The 27,295-nt window shown below is 44.8% G+C and overlaps 1 protein-coding gene across 1 annotated transcript in view; it reads right to left on the reverse strand.

The window, feature by feature from the left end:
• Positions 1-804: 804 nt before the first annotated feature.
• The window catches only part of LDHD (lactate dehydrogenase D), a 112,092-nt gene continuing 85,601 nt past the window's right edge, over positions 805-27,295 (reverse strand). The window contains exon 11 of the mRNA XM_030203636.1: positions 805-1,768. Within this exon, the coding sequence (XP_030059496.1) occupies positions 1,603-1,768 (166 nt within the window). The 3' untranslated portion in view covers positions 805-1,602. The remainder of the gene's footprint in view (positions 1,769-27,295) is intronic.

Genomic DNA, 27,295 nt, shown 5'->3' on the forward strand with positions numbered 1-27,295 from the left:
TTGTAAAGTTAAGTTGAATGCCACTGCTGTGTAGCTAAATCCAGCCACCTTGTAACATCTCAAATTTTAACCAGGGGCATAGCCAGACCTCGTGGTGGAGGGGGCCAGAGCCTGAGGTGGAGGGGACGACATATTTTAGTCTGCCACTCCGCCGCCTCCCCCCCAGCCTTACCTCCCCAAACTGCCTCGCTGCACCCCACAGCAGCAAATACCTTTGCTGGAGGGAGTCCCCAACCCCTGCCAGCCAAAGCCTTCTTCAGCGCCGGTCTCCTTGCCTCCCCCCCCGCCTCACCGCTCCCCCCATTGCACCCCACAGCACCACATACCTTTGCTGGAGGGAGTCCCCAACCCCCGCCAGCCGAAGCCTTCTTCAGTGCCGGTCTCCTTGCCTCCCCCCCCCCGCTCCCCCCACTGCACCCCACAGCACCACATACCTTTGCTGGCGGTGGTCCCCAACCCCCACCAGCCAAAGCCTTCTTCGATGCTGGTCTCCTCGCTGCCTCCGCCGTACCCCACAGCACGAAATACATCCTGTGCACACTCCTTTAAGTGAAACTGAGCATGCTCAGTTTCACTTAAAGGAACATGCAGGACAGGAGGAAGAAAGCACAGGGCAGCGAACGTGGCGTGCTGGAGACCGGTGCTGAAGAAGGCTTCAGTTGGCAGGGGTTGGGGACCCCTGCCAGCAAAGGTATTTGGTGCTGTGTGGGGTACAGTGGGGGAGGGAGCAGCGAGGTGGTGCGGGGGGGGGGGGGGCAGGAGACCGGTGCTGAAGAAGTCTTTGGCTGGCGGCGGTGGGGGACCCCCACCAGCAAAACCAGGGGCTCGGACAAAATCTGAGGGGGGCCAGGCTCCACCTAGCTATGCCACATATTTTCACTGCTCAAACTGATAGCAGTCAGAGTGGGATTATGTTCAGAAAGCACTAGTCAACTAAATTCCTAAGTTTCAACAGTATAAGTAAATGATCTAAACCTAGGTAGCCACGGTTGACTCTGCACAAACAGCAGGGATTTGGGGGGAGGGGAGAGAGAGTATGTGGGGCAAAGTCCTTCCATGTCACAATCAATTTCTGATTATTCACCCAATTGCCAGTGTTTCAAAAAAGCCCCCCCCCTATATCCCTATCCCTCTCTTGCTCAGTACTTCTAACCTCTGCCCTGCTCCTATGCCAAATTTCAAAAGATACTGATATGATAATGCAGGAATATGTTGCTCCTGGGTCCAGGGGTCTTTGTTCAAAATCAGGAATTCTGGGGGAGGAGAAAGTTGGGGGGGGGGGACACCTTATTAAAACATCAGGAGTTGAAATGGGTGTGGGAGGAAGATCGCTACAAAAGTGTGTGGGGGAGGGGGGAGGAGAGACTGTAGGATAGTGAGACTTTATAGGCAGCCTACTTCAGTTTGTATAAACTTAGTCAGCAAAATTAAGGAAAATTTTCAGTCGCAACCTAGACTTCTAAATCCACATTAGACAAGCTGTGGAAAATTAGCCCTAGGTACTTAATGCATTAACTAATATCAGCCTCAATGCCCCCAAACTTGGACAAGTGAGAAACAGGTCCTTGTACATGAGTAGCACAGTTGCGCTTTTCTGGAGTATCACAAGACTTTCCCAGGATTCATCAGGTTTTTGGGATCCAAGGTGGCTTTCAGCTGCCGCATGGTCTCCATGCCAACCTCCCCAATCTCTTCCTCCAGCAGTTTTCGCTTCCCCAGTCCGATTCCATGTTCACCCGTACAGGTGCCATGCAGTGCTAGTGCCCTCCTGAAGAGAAACAAAAGATGCCTATAAGAACAGCAAGTAAGGTACCAGGTGTCAGCGGCTTGAAGCAGAATCAATACAAGAGAAAAGCACAACAAAGATAAGTCATGATGGCAGCAAGGCTACTTACAGTCTGTCATCCAAAGAGCTAAAAGCACAATATGGGTTGGGGGGGGGGGGGGGGGGAGAGAGTGAATTCAAGGAAAGATGAGGGAGTAGGAGGGGTGAATGTGGGTGGCACACTTTTCCCTCTTTCACCACATATATCTCGCTGGAGGGGCATGTGCTGAGGAGGGTACAGGCAGGGTGTGATATATTTCTAGATTTCTAAAAAATCTAGTAATCCTAACTGGTGTCCTGATCAGGGGCAGATGCACACAGAGTGAATGGGGGAGTAGCTCAGTGCTTAGAGAGTGGGATGAGAACCATGAACAGCGATGGATTCCAGCTCAGGACCAGGGACCTAAAGGTCTTCTCATTATCAAGGAGGGCTTTATGCAGCAGCCTATCTATATAGCTTGGTGGTTTGTTCTTTTCAGGAATGTAATAAACCTATAAACTCTGTTGAAACCTTGTTTGCTCATCCACTATCATCTATTCTGTTTAATGTAATGATGTCACCACTAGGTAACAGACTAGAAACAGCAGGATTCAAAACATTCATATACGCTGACGATGTTACTATATACATAACCTTCAAGAAGAACATTCAAGACATCTTACAAAAGGCAAAACTTGGCTTACGTTTGATGGAAACCTGGGCCTCAGAATCCAAACGAAAGAAAAAACTAAATTCATGGTCATTACCAACCTATTAGACCAAAACGACAAAACAGTTTCACAATTGGCACTTCATTCGCCATTGACTATAACTATACCTAGAATTTTCAGATTATTGACAAACATTTAATTTCTGATACTCAAGATTCCTCAGTATCACAAAAACATTCAGGTCTCTTTGGAAATTAAAAAGGATCAGATCCTATATCTCATCAGAAACATTCAGACTATTGGTAGAATCATTAACATTATCCCAATTTGATTATTGTGATGTCATATATGCAGGCTGTAAGGAGTACCTGTTGAAAAAACTCCAAACGGCTCAAAACACTACAGCCAGATTCATATACAAAATCTCTCATTTTGAAAGTGCCTCCCCTTTATTAATCAAATTACACTGGCTTCCAATGGCATAGGAAGGGGGGGGGGGGGCGATGGGGCGGTCCACCCGGGTGCACGCTGCTGGGGGGGGGGGGGGGGTGTCGGCTCCGCTGGTTCCCTGCTCCCTCTACCCCGGAACAGGTTACTTCCTGTTCCGGGGCAGAGAGAGCAGGGAACCAGCGGAGCTGACACAGCTCCCAGCGACGTGCACTCGGGGGTGGATCGGTCCTCTCGCCCGCCCCTCGCTTCCTAATTCAAGTAAGAATGCACTTCGGAGGGGAGAAGGTGCGACCCGAAGGGGGGCGGGCGCCATGCTGCATCGGGGGGGGGGGGGGGGGGGGAGGGGGTGCGCAGCGGCAACCCGCCCCGGGTGTCAGCCGCCCTCACTACGGCACTGCTGGCTTCTCATCAAAGCAAGAATCACCTTCAAATTATGTACCTTTATCTATCTTTCAAATCCTAAATGACACAGCTCCAGACTATATGGTACTTCAAAGAAACACTAAATATATGAGGCAAGAAACTATCTCAGACTACACCTCCCAAATTGCAAAAAAAGTGATCTACAAAACTGTCCACTCTGCAGACTTCACTTACCTAGGAACCAAATGGTAGAACTCCTTACCACACAAAATAAGAAATATACATGAATATACTAGATTCTGCAAAATCCTCAAATTGTTCCTATTCAAACAAACCCTCACAAATAACCACCATATCTCAAACAACTAATTATTACATGAATTGGTTATTACTCTATTTACCATTAACTTTCTCTTTCCTTCATGTACAATTTCTCATTCATAATAGATTTTCTAAATGTTAAATATCCATAGTTATCCAAGTATGTTTATGATACTGTATTCCAAAATTGGATTCTTACAACAAATTACTTTCTTATGCATTATTTTTTATGTATCCAATACTGTTTATTGTAAGCCACAATGAACTCATGTGGGATATAAATGCCAGAAATAAATAAATGTCAATACCCTATAAACAGTAACTTGACCAAACAAAATATTTTCTTTTCTTCCATTTGCAAATATCTGTTTAGTACTCTATGCACCGCAACCTACTTTCTATTACATCATTGTCAATGACATTTTGTCAAAACAGGGCTGGATTAACACTATAGTGGGGCCTAGGCAAACATATATTTGTGGGCTGTGGCCCCTCCCCAGATTTACTTCTTTTCTTATTACTGCTCTCCCTCTCACTGCATTTCAATTCTCTAGAAGTAGCAGGCAAAAGTGCAGAGCCTAGTAATGGTTTGTGAGTGAGCTGGAGAACCACCAAATTGCCCAGTTGCTGCAGGGAAATTCTGAGCCAGTCCTGGATTTCTGACAACACTATCCTAGTACATTTTGGCAGGCTGCCTCACCCCCAGTCCTTGGAGCAGTGGCGTACCAAGGGCAGAACAGTGGTTGCGGTCCGCTCCGGGTGCATGCAGCGGGAGGGGTGCAGGGAGCAGCTGTCGGCTCTGCTAGTTCCCTGCTCCTTCTGCTATTACTGCTATCTTGATGGTCTAGACCCAACCCCTGGTGAATACCCTGCTGACCGAATATGGTCCAATTTCGCTCTACTCACCGCCGACACAGTTACCCAGGTGATTAAACAATACTCAAACAGCCACTGTCAACTAGGAAGTGGATGAAGGGATGATGACAGAATTAAAATGGGAGAACTTGCAAACTGAGGGGAAGATGCACAAAGCTTACCATGCTAGCAGCATCCAATTTAGACTGGTTCTAACCAGTTTACAGTTCACGTTATTCAGCAAGTAATGCTCAAAGGGGTTCTGCGTTGATCTTACCATTCATGGCAGCAGCCAATGATAATCCTATGTAAATGTTTTACAACGAGCTGATTAGAATTAAAATGAGCATTCCAAGCGATGTACAGAAAGGAGCGCCTACCTTTTAATGTACAAAATTTTCTGGGAGATCTGGAGCTGTCGTGTCATGACGGTGACTTCTCGGCGGAGAAGTCTGCTGTCATAGTTTAATAGTATTTGCATCTGTGTTAAATATGCCATGTGCGTATGTCCTGCATGGAACAGCACTGTGAAAAAGTTGTCATGGAACAAAAAAAAAAGGCTGAAGCATGTTGTGGAGGTGCATCCATCGCACCCGCAGTTCATACATGTAGATATAAACAAACCCCCCAGGGCATGAAAGTTGTCATGGAACCCTACAAAAAGAAACTATAAAAGAGTTGTCATGGAACTAAACCCCCCTCCCAACCCCCCCCCCCCCCCCATGAAGTATGTTGTGGAGGTATGTCCATGGCACACGCAGTTGTAGCTTTTTTTTCTCCTTTGGGTATGTGTATAGCATCAACACTTATTGAGTGCCTGTTCTACGCATGTTAGGCGCTTTCCCTATCGAGCTGCTTGCTGAAATTGCTTGCAGCTCATTTACATGTGGTTTTCTTTCAGCATCACTCGCTATTTAGAAATCGGTAACTTCAACTGCAGATCTAAACGCACGTGGTTTTTAAAGGCAACATTTGAGCATCGGCTCCTCAGTTAAGAGGAAATAAAGGAACCCCCCCCCAGACTAAAACCAAAACCGCTTACCCCCTTCCTCTCAATTACCACCTAGATATAACAAAGACAGAGAAAATCATTTTGTTTTCAATTTAATGATCTAGTATCTGCGTGTCAGCATATTCCTCTTTATCTCATCTTCCTGCTCTCACAGACCCCCCCCCCCCCCCCCCATTTGTGCTTCTTGCCTTTGCTGGCAGCAGCAGGTAAATCCAGGACAGAGCACAAATATTTGAATTTGGTTTTATGATGACCTCCAGCCTGTCTTCAAGTTTCCAGCCCCGTCTGTCTAATGTATACAGAGCGCCCCAGAAGATTTGCAGATCTGGTAAAGCCCTGCTGTGGTCATGCAAACCAAATATCCAAGAGAGAGAGAGAGAGAAAGAGAGAGAGAGAGAAATGTGTAATCCACTTGAAACACCACCCTCTGCCTGGCAATGCTCCACCTTCTGCTCTGGGCTTTGATGTAAATTTTTTTAGTAGATTACCTTATTACTTCTAAGTGGCTCTCAAAGGAATATGGTTTGGGATGTACCACTCTGACAGTGTTTAGAAAACGTCCTAAAGATTCCCAATTTGCAGTGTGATGAGTTCCATCTTTTGGCAAGAAGTGAGATAATGGCTAACAGCTTTCAATACTGACCCACACATCTTTTAAGACTGTTAATGAGCTGAATATGTGCTAATGAACCTACATCCCTGCTGGGAGATGTTTGACTGCATTTTCACTACTGCAGTTTAACAATTTTTTGATACTCTGCAGAGATCATCAGGAAGAGGCAAGAACAGAGTAGATTTCAGATCAGCAGAAGATGGCAGAGTTGAGAAGGTAGACACCAGGGATACCAGTCACTGGTGGCACTGTTGGGGATGGGGAATGAAGGCAACATTTAACTTTGTTCGTAGGTTTTGGAGAAATAAATCTGTTTATATTAATGTAACTAAGGAAGAAATTGAGAATGTGAGCATTACATTGGCATCCAGGCTTCACCTCATACTGAATAGAGAGGGGTTTACCCATCCCCCCTATTAAGTACTCTGATCCTCTGCTTTCTGACAAAGAATCTTTATTCAAGTCATATACCATATTTTAATGGAACACTAAAAAGATATTCTGGCTATGCCTTAGCCTGCAACAAGCCTAGTTGGGTTTTCAGGATTTCTACATTAAGGACTAGATTCTATATATCATCACTAAAAATTTGGCACCGAAATGGAATTCATTTAACCGCATTTTATAAAGTACACCTTAATTTAGGTGTACTTTATATAATACGCCCAAATTTCCACGCAATTTATAAAATATGCCTAGCACCGGTCCATGTGACTAAATTTAGTCACGACCAATTATACCAAGTAAAACCTGGCATAAATCCCGAAGCCTAAATTACCCACAGAGCCGGGTGTATTCTATAACAATGCGCATAGATTTTAGAAATGCCCATGGCCATGCCCCCTTTCAACTATGAGACTTAGAATTTATGCACAGCATGTTCACAGCATGTTACAAGATACACTTAGACCAGTGATGGGCAACCTTTTGAGCTTGGTGTGTCAAAATTCGCCAAAAAACCGAGCATAACTCGGGTGGTGTGTCACTTCGAGAAAAAAACCATAATTTCGCGATATTTATAGTTTAAATAACAAAAATGTATAATTGTAATATATAACTGTATTTAATAAACCAAAACCTAATTATTTAACTTACCTGCTTAGTGACTTCTTTGTTCATCTGTCAGTCGGTTTCTTTTGTTGGTCTTGATATTATTTAACTTGTGTGGGGTGCCGTGAACTAAGATAAGTGAGGGGGAGGGGGAATTCTTTAACTAATCTGCCTATTAGTGACTTTTTTGTTGCTGAATTTCATAGGCTAAATCTTCAATTGAAGGTTGGTATTTTGTACACTTCAAGCCCAAGCAAGCGCTACTAACTTCATCTTTCAATCTGTTTCTTTTGTTGGTTTTGATATTATTTAACGTTGAGAATAAGGTTTCACAAAAGTATGTAGAGGGAAAAATTGTGAGTAAAGCCATTGCTATATTTTTCAGGGTGCTAAAAGTGTCTGGTAATCGGATCCAGGCACTCCAAATTTCCTGGTAACTCAGATATTCTCTTAATAATTGCATCTTTATTCTGCATATCGTGAAATAGAACTGGTGCACATCTTAGGAGAGTTTCTTTAATAAATTCTCCCTCACTGAGTGCTTTTCCATGCTGAGCTATGGAGTGAGCAATGCTCAAACTTGCAGATGTTAAATTTGTAGAACCTTTTACAAATTTAAGGATGGAATTAGATTGGCTCTTATAAAAGTGTAGCTGCCTGGAAATGTATTCCTTCCTTTCATCCTCACTTTTTTTCAAGAGCTGGGAATGATTAGTTTCAAAATGTCTATTTATATTCCACGTTCTGCTTACTATCGTTTCAGTACATAGAACGCAAAATGATCTGCCATTTTTTTCTATAATGCCATACATCTCGGTCCATGTCTCTTGAAAGGGTCGGCTACTGCTACTACCACTTCCTTTACTTAACCTTGGTTTTTTATTTTTTGGGTTCTCCATCAGGGGGGCAGTGACAGAAGATAGAATTATAGATAGCCTGTTAGCCCTGCAGGCAATTAGGGGTTAACTAGCCTAACTGACCACCTTATGTAAATTAAGACGGCTGCCGCTATTTCTAATGGCGGGAAACGGCACCCATAGCACATGCCCTCGCCTCTCCCAGCCTCCCCCTCACCTATCTCAGTAATGATGGTCAATTACAAATCCACGACACCCCAGAACAGTAGATTGGATGATGGTTGCGGGTAATGGTGATCACAGGGCCCTCAGAGATGCGTCCCCCACGGCATTCCGCTGCTCTCTGCTCCGCCGGCCGGAAGTGAGATCAAAGATCCCCTAACGGCCGTGCAGGAGCCGGGGCAGAGGGAGGGAGCCAATAGGAGCGCACACGGCACCCCCCTCCAGCGGGTAAACATGCACCGGGGGGGGGGGGGGTGATTTCACCGGGGGAGGGAGGTCGCGCTCAAGGAACTCCGCTGCTTCTCTGCGTGTCACCGAAAATGGCTACGCGTGTCAGTACTGACACGCGTGTCATAGGTTCGCCATCACTGACTTAGACAGTTCTGTGTGTAAATTCTAATTAATGTCAATTAGTGCTGATAATTAACATCCAATTATCAGCACTGATTAGCTTGCTAACCAATTAGCTTATGCGTATTGTTATGGAATATGCTTCAATTTCCACGTGGAAATCTTGGAGTGATATATAGAATCTCATGATAAATATGTGAAAGGAATAGTTGCATACATAGGACAGTGCGGTTTCTGGAATCCGGAATGCAGGATCTGAGGCAGCATGATTTTACTAGAAGGTCAGATAAATCTGATCAATTTCTCTGACTGGGTGACCACAGAATTGGATCGAGGGAGAGCGCTAGATGTGATGGTATACTTAGATTTCAGCAAAACCATTGACATGGTTCCATGTAGGCGACTTATAATAAATAAACTAAGCTCCCTTGGTATGAACCCTAAAGTGACTGAGCTAGAAACTAGTTAAGTGGGAGGTGACAATGGCATTTGCTCTGAATTGGCATTAGCATTTCTGTTTAACATTATTGTAATCAATACTGTGGAAGGGTTGTTGGGTAGATTTGCCTCTGTGGATGATACCAAAATCTGCCAAGGATGCAAACCCTGGAAGGCAGGGCCGTGCCTAGGGTCTCTGGTGCCCCCCTGCAGACTATCAGTTGGCGCCCCCCCCCCCCCCCCCCCCCGTGTGACACAAGATGCAAAGGAAATAGGAGCTGAAAGATGGAGTGCATCGTTGTGGGATTGCTCAACAAATAGAGGGTTTACAACCACTTAGCTTTTCGTGCTTTCATGTTCATGAAATTAGTAATTAAATCTTTGATATCTAACTGGGCACATATATCATTTTCAATAGCAATCACGGCAAGGCTTACAAGCCTTTCTTGTGAAATACTTGATCGCAAATAATTTTTTATGATTTTTAACTGTGAAAATGATCGCTCACCACTTGCCACGCTGACAGGAATTGTCAGCAATATTCTTAGAAACAAATTGCTATACATTGCAAAATAAGATAGCAGATGTAAATTCTCAAAGTGGACATATTCCAAACGCTAAAATGAAAATAAAATGATTTTTTTCTAGCTTTGTTGTCTGGTGACTTTCTTTTTCTGATCATGCTGGCCCAGTATCTGATTCAGCTGCTATCTGTCCTCTTAACTCCGTTTCCAGGGCTTCCTTTCCATTTATTTATTTTATTTATTTATTTGTGGCGTTTATACCCTGCTCTTTCCCGCTCGATAGCAGGTTCAGTGCGGCTTTACTTTCCTACTTTCTTCTTCATTTCTTGCTCTATATCCATAAGTAAAAGCTGGGTCCTCCGCAGACTTGACTGTCCAGTGGATCCAGCTTCTGCCTATTTTCTCCATCCATGTGCAGTTTTTCTCCTCTCTTCCTTTTCCCTCATCTCATCTCCTTCCTCTCTCTTCCCTCCTCTCCATCCATGCCCAGCATTTCTTCTCTCTCTCTTCCCCTCCATCCATGTGCATCTTCTTCCTCTGTCTTCCATTCCCTCCATCCATGTCCAACAATTCTCCTCTCTCCCCTCCATGTCCAGCAATTTCTCCTCTCTCCCTGGGCCCTGACCTTCCATCCATGTCCATCCTTGTCCCTCTCTGCCCTTCCCTTCTCCATCCATATCCAGCAATTCTCCTCTTTCCCCTCCCCTCCATTTCCAGCAATTTCTCCTCTCCGTAGGCCCTCCCATCCATGCCCCTCTCTGCCCTTCCCTCCTCCATCCGTATCTAGCAATTCTCCTCTCTCCCCTCCATTTCTAGCAATTTCTCCTCTCCCTGGGCCCTGTCTTCCCATCCATGTCCCTCTCTGCCCTTCCCTCCTCTATCCATATCCAGTAATTCTCCTCTCTCCCCTCCCCTCCATTTCCAGCAATTTCTCCTCTCTCCCTGGGCCCTGCCCTCCCATCCATGTCCATCCTTGTCCCTCTCTGCCCTTCCCTCCTCCATCCATATCCAGCAATTCCCCTCTCTCACCTCCCCTCCATTTCCAGCAATTTCTCCTCTCCCTGGGCCCTGCCCTCCCATCCATGTCCCTCTCTGCCCTTCCCTTACCTCAGCTCCGCGCCGCCCTGGGGGCTTTAAATCTTTTACCTCCAACGGTCGCAGCAGTTGAGTAGCGTCAGTGAAAGCGCTACCGACGTCTCCAGCCTTCCCTTCCCTTCGCGCTCGCTCGTTCGTTCCCTCAGTGTCCCGCCTTCTTCTGACATCATTTCCTTGTGAGGGCGGGACACTGAGGGAACGAATGAGCGATTGCAAAGGGAAGGCTGGAGACATCAGCAGCGCTTTCACTGATGCTGTTCAGCTGCTGCGACCGTCGGAGGTAAAAGATTTAAAAGCCCCCAGGGTGGCGTGGAGCTGAGGTAAGCGGCGAGGGTAAGCACCGCGGTGGCGCCCTCTAGAGGTCAGCGCCCCCCTGCGGTGCTTACCCCGCTTACCGTGTTGGCACGGCCCTGCTGGAAGGTGTGGATAACATGAGGAGGGATGTAGTGAGACTTGAAGAATGACCTAGACTTTCACAGCTAAGATTTAATACTAAAAAGTGAAGTGTCATGCATTTGGGCTGCAAAAACTTAAAGGAATGGTACAGTACAGGGCAGTGGTCTTCACTAATTTTTAAGTCAGAACCACTTTGGATCCAAATGAGCTAAAGGAGAGCTACCACATATCTTCCTATAAAGGGTTGTGACACTGCTTACCAGTGTGGGTCAATGACATCATCCCTTCCAGCTCACCTTCAAACTATTCATTGGGGGTACCCTCAAGGAGATGGGTATTTCAAAATGCACTCTCTTCCACTGAGAAATACCTTGTCCATCAAATATGCAGCCCTTTCCCTTTCTGCCACATGCTTGGGTAGAGAGGCAGAGTAGTGGAAAAAGAAAAACAATGTTACGTCCCTCATCTGAATTGCAGTCCGTGCGGCCGATTCGCCACCGAGCCTCGTCCCAGCGGCGATGGCCAGCCATGCGGGCTGTTGGCGGCAGTCTTGTGGGGTCCAGTTTCGATGGCTGGGTATGTCGCTCCGGCCGTGGGCGCGGGTCCAGTTGATTGATTGGACGACCATCGTGCGGTGGCCAGCCACGCTGGTTTCCGGTGCGGGTAGCTCACTTGGCCTGATTGCACGGGATTGGGCGCCTTTCTCAAGGTTCCACCTTTTCCCTTGTAGGCACCAATCTGGAGCGTTCTCTTCACCTGCCCGTGGTTACTGCTGATGCGGGGACTACTTAAGGCCGGCAGTCCCCTGCACACCTTGCTTCGGCTTCTATGCTTATAGAGGTTTGGTGCTCATTCTTGTGCACTCCATTGCTTTACTTTCCTACCGTTACCTGACCCTTGGACTGAACCTGATACTTGTTGCTTTGCTGCCTGCCCTGACCCTTGGACTGGACCTGATACTTGTTGCTTTGCTGCCTGCCCTGATCCTTGGACTGAACCTGATACTTGTTGCTTTGCTGCCTGCCCTGACCCTTGGACTGGACCTGATATTTGTTGCTTTGCTGCCTGCCCTGACCCTTGGACTGAACCTGATACTTGTTGCTTTGCTGCCTACCCTGATCTCTGGACTGTACCGGCTCACCCTTTGAGTTTTCGCCCGCCTTGCTTCTAGCCTGGTCTGGGCGGCCCAACCCCGTCCAGTTCCCAAAGTCCTGGTGGCCACCTGCACCTGGGGGCTCAACCCCTGGGGAACGGTGGTCGCTTCCCAGGTGAAGCTAGGGGTTGTCCGGCTGCCTGACCGAGCGCGGCGCGACTCAACTCACTGTGTTCAGTCGGGGCACAAGAGCTCACTGCTCAAGCCACAACAGGACCATAACAAACAAATGGTGGGGACTACTGCCTCAAAGGTATCCAAAACTGCCATTGGCCCCTGGGCATTGCATTGAAGAACACTGGTATAGTACTTCTAAGCATAAAAGTTTGTGTGTGTTTGGGGGACAGACCTGAAGGTGTTTGTATCTGATGATTGTAAGGTGGCCAACTAGGTCCAAAAGGTGACAGCAAAAGCCGTACGGATGCTTAGGTGCACAGGGAGTGAAATGCCCAGCAGGAAAAAGGAGGTGATAGTGCCTCTGTATAAGTCTGTGTGTAAAATTCTCAAGACTGCACCTTCAAAAAGATATAAACAGGATGGAGTTGTTCCAGAGGGCAGTTACTAAAATGGTCAGCGGTCTGTCAAAAAACAAAACTTATGGGGAGAGATTTAGAGATCTCAGTATGTATATTTTGTAAGAAAGATAAGAAATGGAAGTTGTAGTAGAGACATTTATGTACTTCAGTGACATAAATGCACAGGAGGTAAGTCTTTCAATTGAAAGGAAGCTCAGGAACAAGGGGGCATAAGGTGGTGAAAGACGGTAGACTCGAGCAACCTAAGGAAAGGATGGTGGATGTGTGGAAGTAGCAGAAGCAGTATCTGAATTCAAGAAAGCATGGGACAAGCCCATGATCTCTAAGGGAGAGAAAGGGAGATCTTTGTATGCATGGGCAGACTGGGTAGGTCATATGGTCTTTGCTTCCATTTTAACATAGAAAATGTTAGCAGGTAGTCAGGGCCATCCTGAGGGCTGTGTGAGCAGTATGGCTGCAAAGGGTGCAAGGGAGACGGGGCAATAAGGTGGCTTCTCATCCACCATCTCCCCTGTGGTGGTAGCGGCACAGTGGGTGAAGAGTGGGAGGGCACTAGGGGGCATGTCACACAGGGCACGATTTTGGCTCAGAATGCTCTTGGAGGCAGTACATGGAAACAGATATCATACATAGCCAGTGTGGAAACTCTGAAACCTAGACTGTGGCCACTGGGGACACCTGATTTAGGCTATGATTGAACTTAGTCACCAGCATTAACCTCTGAGTATTAACCTCAAGAAGATTCTAAAATGTTTGTTAAATCCAAAGCCTTATTCTTCTCAGTTCCTACTTGTGCTGATATCCCCTGTGTGGACAGATTAAAAAAGCTCGCACAATTGGAGGCACTGTGTTTAGTAAATCCCCCAATTCTCCTTACAGAACTGTATTTTGTCTCTGTTTTAAATCTGTGTTAAGCCAGTAGCTGTCATCGTAAGTCCTTACAAGGTGCCAAACTTCCAGCATAGAAGATTATCTATTTATTTATTTAGATTTTGCTCACACCTTTTTTCAGTAGTAGCTCAAGGTGAATTACATTCTGGATATTTCTCTGTCCTAGGAGGGCTCACAATCTAAGTTTGTACCTGAGGCAATGGAGGGTTAAGTGACTTGCCCAAGATCACAAGGAACAGCAGTGGGATTTGAACCAGCCACCTCTGGATTGCAAGACCGGTGCTCTAACCACTAGGCTACTCCTCCACTCCATTAGACAGCAGACTTCCCAAAACTGTGTTCTATGACCAATTGAAAAGTGGGCATAGATTACAGGGAAAGCCACTCCTTAAAGGATACCCTCAAGTACAAGTATAACCTTAAAGTTTATGAGATAACACTCAACAGCTGAGAGGATATAGCCTTGGATAGGATCAGATAGAGCCAGTTCTATTACTTGGCCATCCAAAGCCTAGAAATTATGCACCCATAAGCACCTTAAAAATTCCATTTGTGGGACTAACTAAGACACTAAGCATTGCTGACAGTATTCAACTTATTAGTAAAGATGTCCTCCCCTGCCCCCTGAGCTGCACAGCACCCTCAGAGGGGAGGGGAGGACACCTTGACTAATATATATTTGGGATAATGTGGAATATAAATGTCACAAATAAATGACCCCCCCCCCCCCCAAATATATATATATATATATATATATATATATATATATATATATTTTTTTTTTTTTAATGCTTTATTTCTAAATCTTAATACATAATTCACAACATTAAAGAAGTGAAGGAAATAAAGAAGGAAAATCAGAATATGTATGACAATATGCAGCCAAAAATTAAAACATTTGTTACAATTTTAAAAGGCGGAGGTCCAAAAAATATCTTTAAGAAATATCCTATCTAATAAAACGCACCTCCAACCTTCTGAAGCTGACTCCGTGGACCGTGGCTGAAGCATTCCTGCGCTCTGTAAGGCTCCATCTACTGAACCGACGTCACGTACTTCCGGGTACTTCAGCCGCAGCACTGACCAACAGCACGACACCAGCATGAGGCCCTGCCCCTGCCGCCCTCGCTGCAACACCACGCCCCCCCCCCAGGTCGCCGCCCTCAGGCGTGCACGGTCAGCCCTTCTCTCTCTGTTAGCTCTGGTCCCACCCTCATTTCCTGTTTCCGCAACGAGGGCGGGACCAGAGCTAACACAGAGAGAAGGGCCGAGGCTGCACGCCTTTTAATGCTGCTTTCGTGCGAAGATGATTTTTACAATTTGGAGTGAGTGCGCCTGGAACTGGAAGGGAGGGAGGGAGGGAGGGACAACGACCCTAGAACCCTGAAACTCGGAGGAAGGGAGGGGTGACCCTGGAAATTGGAGGGAGGGGGGGGCGACCCTGGAACTCGAAGGGAGAGAGAGGGGGGGGCGACCCTGGAACTCGGAGGGAGGGAGGGGACCCTGGAACTCAGAGGGTGGGAGGGAGGGGGGCGACCCTGGAACTCGGAGGGCGGGAGGGAAAGGGATGACCCTGGAACTCGGAGGGAGAGGGAGGATGACCCTGGAACTCGGAGGGAGGGAGGGAGGGGGGACGACCCTGGAACTCGGAGGGAGGGAGGGAGGCCCATGACACACACTCTCATTCTCACACACACTCACTCTCTCTCTCTCACACAGTCAGTCTCACTCTCTCTCTGTCACACACACACACTCGCACATTCACTCTCTCTCTCTCACACACACACACTCGCACATTCACTCTCTCTCTCTCACACAGTCAGACTCACACACACTGTCTCAAACATACACACTCCGAGGACAACCTTGCTAGCGCCCGTTTCATTTGTGTCAGAAACGGGCCTGATTTACTAGTTAATACATAAGATCAGAAAAATAACTCTTGACTAAACCTGCAGCCAAATTACCAGCATTCAAATCTGTGGAACAATACCCAAAGCCTTCGTATCCTCTTTGTTCTATATAAAGTCTAAGAGCTGTTTGGGGTCAAAAAACCAAATAGGAATTACCATCTAAAAGAATAGAACAATTATAAGGAAATTTTAATGATAGGCTAGTACCAAACACCAGAGCTCTTGGTTTTAAAGCCAAGAATTCCTGTCTCCTCCTTTGCATTACCTTTGATAAATTAGGAAATACACGAATATTAGATACCAAAAACTGCTCTTGCATGTGTCTGAAGAATAAACACGGCACCAAATTATGTTCCATTTCTAAAGTGAACGTAGCCACCAGAGTTAATCTGAGTAATAACCTCAGGGAGGATTTTAAAAAGTTTGTTAAATCCTAAGCTCTATGCTCCTCAGCTTCTACTTGTGCTGACATTCCTTGTGCTTGTTTTATTCCTTGTACGGACAATTTGCAGACTATTGAGATATATGACTTGTCTTACCTGCCTTAACAAAATAATATCTATACAAAATGACATAACAGAAAAATTAATAAAAAATTGCAACAAAAAAATAACACGAGGTGGACGGGGTTTTTGTCTATGATTATATCTGCCACGTCAAGGACACTATACAGTTCTTGAGTCCAAGTGGCTTTATGGGACTTTCCCCTCACACCTTATGGTTGTACATGGTTGAACCACTCATTAAATTATGGAGCGATACAAAGGCATTATAATAATCTCAGTTTTGTTTTCCATTCCTCTCCTATTAATTCCTAACATTCTATTTGCTTTCTTAGCCGCAGCTGCACACTACTACTACTACTACTTAACATTTCTAGAGCGCTACTGAGCAGAGGGTTTCAATGTATCGACAACACCTACATCTTTTCCTGGGTGGCGGCAACGCCTACAGTGGAACCTTGCATTACGTAGCTATAGCTTGGGTTCCTCTTTCCTATATGCATCACTTTGCACTTGCTCACCCTATCTCCCAGTCTCATAAGGTCCTCTTGCAATTTTTCATGTGATTTAACAATTTTGAATAACTGTGTCCTCTGCCAATTTAAATTACCTCCACTAGTTATTCCCATCTCGAGATCATTTATAAATATGTTAAAAAGCAGTTGTCCCAGCACAGACCCCTGGGGAGCCCCACTATCTACCCTTCTCCATTGAGAATATTAACCATTTAAGCCTGCTGTTTTCTATCATTTAACCAGTTCTTTATCCACAATAGGACACTACATCCTCTCCCATGACTTTCTAATTTCCTTAGGGGTTCTTCATGAGGTACTCTAGATACACAATATCAACTGGTTCACCGTTATCCACATGTTTAAATTCACCCCTTCAAAGAAATGTAGTAGGTTGGTGAGGCAAGATTTCCCTTAACTAAATCCATGTTGGCTTTGTCTCATTAATCTATGCCTATGCATATGCTCAGTAATTTTTGTTCTTTATAATAGGCTCTTACCATTTTACTCTGCACAGACATCAGGCTCACCAGTCTATAATTTCCTGGATCACCTCTGGAACCCTTTTTAAAAATTGGCATTACATTGGCCACCCTCCAATCTTCTGGTACCATGCTTGACTTTTAAAGATAAATTACATATTTCTAATAGCTCTGCAAATTCATTTTTCAGTTCTATCAGCACTCTGGGATGTATACCATCCAGTCCAAGCGATTTGCTACTCTTTAATTTATCACATGCACCATCACATTTTTCACTTCTGGGGTGTGGGGGAGCTGTCCTAGGTTTGGGGGCTAAGGGGAAACTGTTTCAATGCTGTGCTCATCCAGATCTCCCGGTGTCGTATTTGAGGCAGGAACAACCAGACAGCTTGCCAGGCGGGTCCGGAATACCTCCAGTGTTTCCTGGCAAAGTACTAGAGTTGGACCAGACTTAGAGGGAGATGTTCTGGTCTTCCCTTCTCTTCTCCATTTCAAGGTAAGAATGTAGAATCGTCAGGTTAGTAAGAGAGAGCTCTGATACTTATTGTGCAGTGTTTCTGATTACACCATCTTGGACCCGCCCCAGGGGGTAATATATTTAACTCCATACTTCCGTTGGCATCCTATATTGAATCAGCAAATTTTGTTCCCAGATACCAGCACCTATGGATCACTTCTGCCACTCGGCATAGCATCTACTAGTGAGAAAAACACTGCCACCATTAAAAAAAAAAAAAGTGCCTCTTTTTTTCCCTCTTTTCTTTCATGGTGGTGATGTTTTTCTCATGGCATAACCTGCACAGCTCCAGTTCTCTGTGAGTTAGTATTTTAGCAGTTGATGTCGCATACAAGTCAGAGTCCAGTTAGGGAAGCAATGACGGGAACAGCCTACAGATCTGGCTCTCTGCTCTTCTACACAAGTAAAGCTATTCAGAGTACCTTAAAGACTAGATTACGCTTGGAAGGAACCACAGATTGGTTCTGGTAAAGTTTGGAGTGCTAGAGCATTCCATTGACTGGGGCAAAAGGAGATAGTTCATCAGACAGAGGGAGCTCCTTTCCTCAGAAAGGGATTCCTCAGTGAGGAGGTTGTATGGGAGAGAGATACCTGGACATTGTTTCAACTCAACTCCTCATAATGTAACCATAATCATGTAATAACTCATTGTACTTCCATCATTACAATGTATTGTAAGCCACATAATCATGTAATAACTTATTGTACTTCCATCGTTGCAATGTATTGTAAGCCACACTGAGCCCGCAAATAGGTGGGAAAATGTGGGATACAAAAGCAATAAAATAAATAAAGTTGGTGACTCTTATTTTCTAAGGCCTGATCTCTGGGTACTTCTTGGATCCTGTTTTCCTGGGTGGTCACAGTCCATCGCCCCCCCCCCCCCCCTCAAAGTGCTTCCTGATATACCTGACAGCTGGAGATGGGCTCTTCTCAGCTGCAATACCTGATTCTAGCCTTAAGGTGGCCAAGGGTTTTATATTCTATTCCTGGTTAGGGAAGAATAAGGTGTTTTGGTCACCTATGAGGAGTTGTCTTTACGTAAAACCATAATTAGAGGGAAGTACAGCATTCAGAGACCACCATGGTAGAAAGATCTGAGTCTGTAAACGATTTTATGGGTCTTTATCTGTCACCATTTACTATGTTACCATGAGTCAGCACAGGAGGGTTTGACAGTAGCCATGTGGAATCCCTGCGCTGACAATTATCATGACAAACAATTCTGTCCTTCCTGGTCTCTGGAGCACAGGGAAGCCCTCTTATCTCCTAAGGAAAACATGGTCTTGTGGCCTAGGAGAGTAGAGGCTCAAGACCTCACTGTGTCCACATCTCCTGTTTCCATGTCCTCCCTGAGAAAGGTCCTTTCTGCAGGTCCTAGGTTCCAGGACAATGGACCTGTATGTTGTACTTTGAGCTCAGACCCATACAGTGGTGGAAATAAGTATTTGATCCCTTGCTGATTTTGTAAGTTTGCCCACTGACAAAGACATGAGCAGCCCATAATTGAAGGGTAGGTTATTGGTAACAGTGAGAGATAGCACATCACAAATTAAATCCGGAAAATCACATTGTGGAAAGTATATGAATTTATTTGCATTCTGCAGAGGGAAATAAGTATTTAATCCCTCTGGCAAACAAGACCTAATACTTGGTGGCAAAACCCTTGTTGGCAAGCACAGCGGTCAGACGTCTTCTGTAGTTGATGATGAGGTTTGCACACGTCAGGAGGAATTTTGGTCCACTCCTCTTTGCAGATCATCTCTAAATCATTAAGAGTTCTGGGCTGTCGCTTGGCAACTCGCAGCTTCAGCTCCCTCCATAAGTTTTCAATGGGATTAAGGTCTGGTGACTGGCTAGGCCACTCCATGACCCTAATGTGCTTCTTCCTGAGCCACTCCTTTGTTGCCTTGGCTGTATGTTTTGGGTCATTGTCGTGCTGGAAGACCCAGCCACGACCCATTTTTAAGGCCCTGGCGGAGGGAAGGAGGTTGTCACTCAGAATTGTACGGTACATGGCCCCATCCATTCTCCCATTGATGCGGTGAAGTAGTCCTGTGCCCTTAGCAGAGAAACACCCCCAAAACATAACATTTCCACCTCCATGCTTGACAGTGGGGACGGTGTTCTTTGGGTCATAGGCAGCATTTCTCTTCCTCCAAACACGGCGAGTTGAGTTCATGCCAAAGAGCTCAATTTTTGTCTCATCTGACCACAGCACCTTCTCCCAATCACTCTCGGCATCATCCAGGTGTTCACTGGCAAACTTCAGACGGGCCGTCACATGTGCCTTCCGGAGCAGGGGGACCTTGCGGGCACTGCAGGATTGCAATCCGTTATGTCGTAATGTGTTACCAATGGTTTTCGTGGTGACAGTGGTCCCAGCTGCCTTGAGATCATTGACAAGTTCCCCCCTTGTAGTTGTAGGCTGATTTCTAACCTTCCTCATGATCAAGGATACCCCACGAGGTGAGATTTTGCGTGGAGCCCCAGATCTTTGTCGATTGACAGTCATTTTGTACTTCTTCCATTTTCTTACTATGGCACCAACAGTTGTCTCCTTCTCGCCCAGCGTCTTACTGATGGTTTTGTAGCCCATTCCAGCCTTGTGCAGGTGTATGATCTTGTCCCTGACATCCTTAGACAGCTCCTTGCTCTTGGCCATTTTGTAGAGGTTAGAGTCTGACTGATTCACTGAGTCTGTGGACAGGTGTCTTTCATACAGGTGACCATTGCCGACAGCTGTCTGTCATGCAGGTAACGAGTTGATTTGGAGCATCTACCTGGTCTGTAGGGGCCAGATCTCTTACTGGTTGGTGGGGGATCAAATACTTATTTCCCTCTGCAGAATGCAAATAAATTCATATACTTTCCACAATGTGATTTTCCGGATTTAATTTGTGATGTGCTATCTCTCACTGTTACCAATAACCTATCCTTCAATTATGGGCTGCTCATGTCTTTGTCAGTGGGCAAACTTACAAAATCAGCAAGGGATCAAATACTTATTTCCACCACTGTATATGTCTCTTCAGGTTCAGACTCCTTTCATGGTAACTTCTATTAGCCCAGTATCTCTTGCTTTCTCTAGGGAGACTGGAAGGTGTCTGCACATGTGATTTTCACAGCTGTCTCTTACAAGGAATGGGTAGGGAGTCCCCTGCTTGGTTATTTTGCACTACAGAGGTGAACCTGATATGTGGGGAGAGGAGCTGTGGTCTGGAGCAGCTGAAGTGTTAGTAGTCCTGGTGGAAAACCCATAGTTCTGAGTCTAGGCCGGAGTTGGCCATTTAGCACCCCAGCAATCCAAGCATGTAGCTTGGGAGAAGGCAGCTTAGGTGACTACAGGCCAAACGCTATTTGATGATAGGATCAGGTGCTCTGGTAAGTATGTCAGATTTGGTCTGGGATGGAGTTCCCATGAAGGCTTCATGAACTTCCTCACTTCTCCATCAAGGAAAAGAGGAAGCCATTGCATTGGAGGAGCAGCAGCATAGGGTAGGAATGTGAAGGGTTTGTTTCTGCCCCTGAAGAGGCTACTAGATCACCACACCATGGCTTTCTAAGGTAGGCCCGGAGAAAGTCTATAGGTGGTCAGATAGGATGGGGTGGGGGGGGGGGGAGGTGAGTTTCAGCTTTCAGATGAAAATACACAGGCATTTTCATCTGAAACCTGAACCTGGATTTCGGTCCGGTTTCAGTGCTGAAACTGAAAATGAAATTTAGCCAGCTTCTAGAGGACAATAGGTGCTGCAGCCACAATCCCCACAAGGATTGAGGGGGGGGGGGGGGTGGAGGAAGGAAGGGGAAGGACCTGGTGACATTGGGTTTAGCACACCTGGTCTCTAACTGGCAGACTCCTATCCTAGCACTTTAGTCTGTTTCTAAAGGAGTGGGGGTGGGGGGAATTGGCCCCAAAAGACTGTTATCCACAGCATCCCCCAGACTCAGTCTATACTCCACAAGAAATTTGAGTCTACAGCCTCCCTGAGAGGCTGAAATCTAGGTAAAAAGGTTCAAGGCTTGCAAGCCCTGATGTTTGAAGAAAACTTGGATATTGTTGCTATTATAGAGACATGGTTCAATGAGCCCCATGAATGGGATGTGACAATACCGGGCTATAATCTTTTTAGAAAGGATAGAGAGGGCCAAAGGAGTGGAGGAGTGGTGCTGTATGTGAGAGACAATATCAGAGCGACTGAAATGCGGGAAAGGAAGAAGCTTTATGGATCGTCCTGGAAAGAGAAGATAGAACCTGTATCCACACAGGGGTTATCTACAGACCTAAGGTAGAGAAGCTAGACAAGGATATGATAGAGGATATTCAAAAGATTGGTTTGAAAGGGAAGGTGCTACTGTTGGGAGATTTCAACTTGTCTGATGTGGACTGGACTGGAATGTCCCATCTGCGGAATTGGAAAGAAGTAGGGAGATTGTGGATGCCTGTCAAAGTGCCTTGCTCAGACAAATGGTGATGGAAACCACGAGGGAAGGGTCGATGCTGGATCTAGTGCTCACGAATGAAGTGTTTCTAATATCCAGATGGGTGCCCACCTATGTAATAGTGATCATGACATGATATGGTTTGATATAAGGGCGAAGGCGGAGTGTGGACGCACAAAACTAAAAGTACTGGATTTCAGACGTACTGATTTTGATAAAATGGGGGAATATCTGAAAAGGAGCTGTTGGAGTGGGAAGGCATTGGAGAAGTGGAACATCAGTGGTCAAAGTTGAAGGCTGTTATAAATATGGCGACTGATCTTTACGCAGGAAAGTAAACAAAAACAAGAGAAACAGGAAGCCTATATGGTTCTCCAACCAAGTAGTTGAAAAAATAAGAGCAAAAGAGACTTTGTTCAAGAAATACAAAAGAACACAACAAGAGGATCACAGAAAAGATTATCGGATTAAACTCAAAGAAGCGAAGAGAGAAATATGGCTAGCGAAAGCGCGAGCAGAAGATAAAATGGCTAAAGATGTAAAGAGAGGTGACAAGACCTTTTTCAGATATATTGGAGAAAGGAGAAAAGAAAGGAATGGAATTGCAAGACCGAAAGATAATGAGAATGGTTTTGTGGAGAGTGAGGAGGATAAAGCGAATGTGCTAAACAATTACTTCTCTTCGGTGTTCACGGAGGAAAAGCCTGGTGAAGGACCGCGGTTGGCTGCCGAAGGAATATCTGGGAATTGAGTGGATACTGCGCCATCTACAGAAGAAAGATGATAAACAGCTTAAGAATCTGAAGGTGGACAAACCTATGGGCCGGATGGGATACATCCCAGGATACTGAGGGAGCTTTAGAGAAGGGAGAGGTTCCGCAAGATTGGAGACGAGTGGATGTGGTCCCTCTTCACAAAAGTGGAGACAGGGAAGAAGTGGGAAAATACAGACCGGTAAGTCTCACGTCGATGGTAGGAAAAATAATGGAGTCGATGCTGAAAGAAAGGATAGTTAACTTTCTAGAAGACAACGGGTTACAGGACCTGAGGCAACATGGCTTTACCAAAGGAAAATCCTGCCAAATGAATCTCATTGACTTCTTTGACTGGGTGACAAAAGAAATGGAAGAAGGCCGGGCGCTAGATGTAATCTACTTGGAGTTCAGCAAAGCCTTTGATACTGTCCACCACAGAAGACTCGTGAATAAGCTGAAAGGACTGAACTTAGGACTGAAAGTGGTGAACTGGATAGAAAACTGGTTGACCGACAGGTGGCAGAGGGTGGTGGTAAATGGAATCCGCTCGGAGGAAAGGATGGTGAGCAGTGGGGTTCATCAGGGGTCGGTGCTGGGGCCCATTTCGTTTAATATATTTGTGAGAGATATTGCTGAAGGGTTGGAAGGAAAGGTTTGCCTTTTTGCGGATGACACGAAGATAGCCAATAGAGTGGATACCTTGGAGGGAGTAGAAACGATAAGAAGGGATCTCCAAAAGTTAGAATAATGGTCTGGCAGTTAAAATTTAATATTGATTCACTCAAGCTCGTGTATTATTATTAATTTGAAACTCCAAAACACAGCTTCACACTCACTGTGTAACACAATGGGTACAAGAAGAAGCTCTTATTTCAATTAATATCAATTTATGTAAATTTAAGTGGAGAAAAAAACTCCACAATAGTAAATGTTTTCAAAAGTTGCAAATGAGCAAATTCATGTATCCATAAATTACAGGATTTCCATATATACAGTACTTTACAATCTAGTGATGTGTTAATACTACTGGTTACTTATCTTAATTCCAATAAAGTTGGCTCCATCACACCAACTTTATTGGAATTAAGTAACCGGCAGTATTAACATATCACTAGATTATAAAGTACTGTGGAAATCCTATAATTTATGGATACATGAATTTGTTCATTAGCAACTTTTGAAAACATTTACTATTGTGGAGTTTTTTTTGGTGAGATGATGGTGCGCCGGGCCCACGCCTTATAGTTGGATAATCTCTGGTTGGCTGGGTGGTGATGCTGAAGCCTTTTTTCTCCACTTAAATTTACATAAATTGATATTAATTGAAATAAGAGCTTCTTCTTGTACCCATTGTGTTACACAGTGAGTGTGAAGCTGTGTTTTGTAGTTTCAAGTTAAAAGTTAATGCCAAGCAGTGCAGAGTGATGCATTTGGGATGTAGAAACCCAAAAGAGATACTGAATAGAAGAGGAGAGATTAGTAAGCTCGACTCAGGAGAGAGACCTTGGGGTGTCGGAGGATATGAAGGTGAAGAAACAATGTGTGAAGGCGACGGCCGTGGCCAGAAGGATGCTAGGCTGCATAGAGAGGGGTATAACCAGTACAAGAAAGGAGGTGTTGATGCCCCTCTACAAGTTGTTGGTGAGGCCCCACTTGGAGTATTGTGTTCAGTTTTGGAAGCCGTATTTTGCTACAGATGAAAAAGACTGGAAGCGGTGCAAAGAAAAGCTACAAAAATGGTATGGGATTTGCGTTGCAAACTGTACGAGGAGAGACTTGCTGACCTGAACATGTATACCTTGGAGGAAAGGAGAAACGGGTGACGTGATACAGACATTCAAATATTTGAAAGGTATTAATCCGCAAACAAACCTTTTCCGGAGATGGGAAGGTGGTAGAACTAGAGGACACAAATTGAGGTTGAAGGGAGGCAGACTCAGGAGTAATGTCAGGAAGTATTTTTTTTACGGAGAGGGTGGTAGATATGTGGAATGCCCTCCTGCAGGAGGTGATGGAGATGAAAACGGTAATGGAGTTCAAACGTGCGTAGGATAAACATAAAGGAATCCTGTTTAGAAGGAATGGATCTATGGAATCTTAGCAGAGATTGGGTGGTGACGCTGGTATTTGGAGAATAAAAATGGTGCAGGGCGGACTTCTACAGTCAGTGCCCTGATCGTGACTGAATAGATATGGAGGGGCTGGAGTGTAAATTTTAAAGGGGCTTTGACGTTAGCTTCAGAACCTTTAGTACAGGAACAGTGCTGGGAAGACTTTTACGGTCTGTGCCCTGAGAAAGGCAGGGTCAAATCAAACTTGGGTATACATATAAAGTATTACATACCATGTAAAATGAGTTTATCTTGTTGTGCAGACTGGATGGACTGTTCAGGTCTTTATCTGCCGTCATTTACTATGTTACTATGAGAGTGGCCTAGTCATAGCTGCTGCATTATGTCTGCACTATCTGCTGGCACCAGAGAAATACTGATGAGCTGAAGGCCGCCCTAGCCCCCTATAAAGGGGAATGTAGTCAGCAGCTCTGAGCTATTTCTGACTCCATCTGCTAGCAGGGGGACACAAACCACTTGTCTAGACTGGTCTGGCATGGACAATACAGAATATATATTCCTCTTGTTTTATGTTTAATTTAATCTTTATTTTGTTACTGTTTTATCTTATGCCTATTAACCACTTAGAAACACAGTAACAATTGATTTGCCATACATCAAATATGGTAAACCTTAATATTTGGCCTGCTTTCTTTCTCATTTCACATAACGTCTGCCTTGCTATCTTGATGTGCCGGTATTTTCTACTTTATATTAAGCAAGGCAATAAGCCGCTCTTAATCTCTCTCAACTGCCATTTACATAATAGTAATTTCAATAACAATTGGAACTCAGCTTATTGTTGCTTTATATCTGCTTATTAAAACTTGCCTTAGAATATCTGGAAAGATGATGTAGGATTCAGACACAAGCTCATCAAAAGTTAATGATTTCCTTGTGCCCAATGATTTAATTACTGCAGTCACCTCCAGCTGGAATAGATTCAAACTAGACTTTCATCGGAAATCTATTTTTGGAATTTCTAAAGGACTGAGAAATCTCTCAGCTCTGTTTTTATTCTTTAATAAAATTTCATAGAAGAAAGAGATCAAATTAAGTATCTCTTTAGGCTTTCTTAGAGGCCAATATTCAAACGATCCAGGTGCCTAGATACACAGAACTGAAAATATCTTTGCTGAGTGTCTCAAAAGTAGGTAGGGTTAGACTAAGACAAAGAAAGCTAAGCATTTAGCACTCATTTTCAGTACTAGCCACCAAATTTAAGTACCTACACTTAGTCATTAAACTGAGCTGACTTTCACCCTAAAACTTAAACCCCTAGGTACAGCTGAAATTTTACCAGTTTCTAAAAAGAAGGTCTTAAAGCTTCTTACAGCATAGAGAGGGATATAACCAGCAGAGGAAAGGAGGTGTCGATACTCCTGTAAAAGTCATTGGTGAGGCCCCACTTGATTATTGTGTTCAGTTTTAGAAGCCATATCTTTACTAAGGATGTAAAAAGATTTGAAGCAGTTCAAAGAAAAGCGACACAACTGATACGAGGTTTGCATCACAAGACGTATGAGGAGAGACTTGAAGACCTGAAAATGTATACCCTGGAGGAAAAGAGGGACAGGGTGAATACAGATATTCTAATACTTGAAAGGTAATAATTTACAAATAAACTTTTTCCAGAGATGGGAAGGTGGCAGAACTAGAGGACATGAATTTAGGTTGTAGGGGGGGCCGACTCCGGAAGTACTTTTTCAAAGAGAGGGTGGTAAATACCTGGAATGTCCTCCTGCACGAGTTGGAGGAGATGAAAACAGTAACAGAATTCAAAAATGCATGGGGATAAACACAAAGGAATCTTGTATAGAAGGCATGGAACCCAACAAGCTTAGCGATGATGAGATGTGCCCTGATCATAGCTGGACAGATTCAGCTTCAGTAGCTGGAGAACAAGGCTAGTGCAGGGCGGATTTCTACAGTCTGTGCCCTGAAAATGGCGAGGACAAATCAAGATCAAGTATACATATGTAGTATCACATCATACTTTATGCTATCAGCTTATCTTGTTGGCCAGACTAGATGGACCGTACAGGTCTTTATCTGCTATCATCTACTATGTTGCAGCAACTTCCTTTCTAAGCCTTAACACAGGAACCAGGACATGTGACTGTGGGAAAGAGAATGGAGGCACTGCTAATATTTTTTCCTATTTTCTCAGAATCTGAGTATTTGATATGCCTCCTTAAGGTTTGCCTGAAAAAACTTTTGCCTCATGTGTATTACACTTTACAGCTCCCATTGTTTCTAGCCTTTTTTTTTTTTTTTGCATAGTAATATAGTAGATGATGGCAGATAAAGACCTGTACGGTCCATCCAGTCTGCACAACAAGATAAACTCATGGCATAAGACATGATGTGATACTACATATACTCAAAGCAATGTTAAATTGGTACAAAATAATCAGGTGAAAGGATGTCAACAACTGACGAATCACAAAAATACT

This window comes from Microcaecilia unicolor, chromosome 5 (genome assembly GCF_901765095.1).
Source record: "Microcaecilia unicolor chromosome 5, aMicUni1.1, whole genome shotgun sequence".
Lineage (NCBI taxonomy): Eukaryota > Metazoa > Chordata > Amphibia > Gymnophiona > Siphonopidae > Microcaecilia > Microcaecilia unicolor.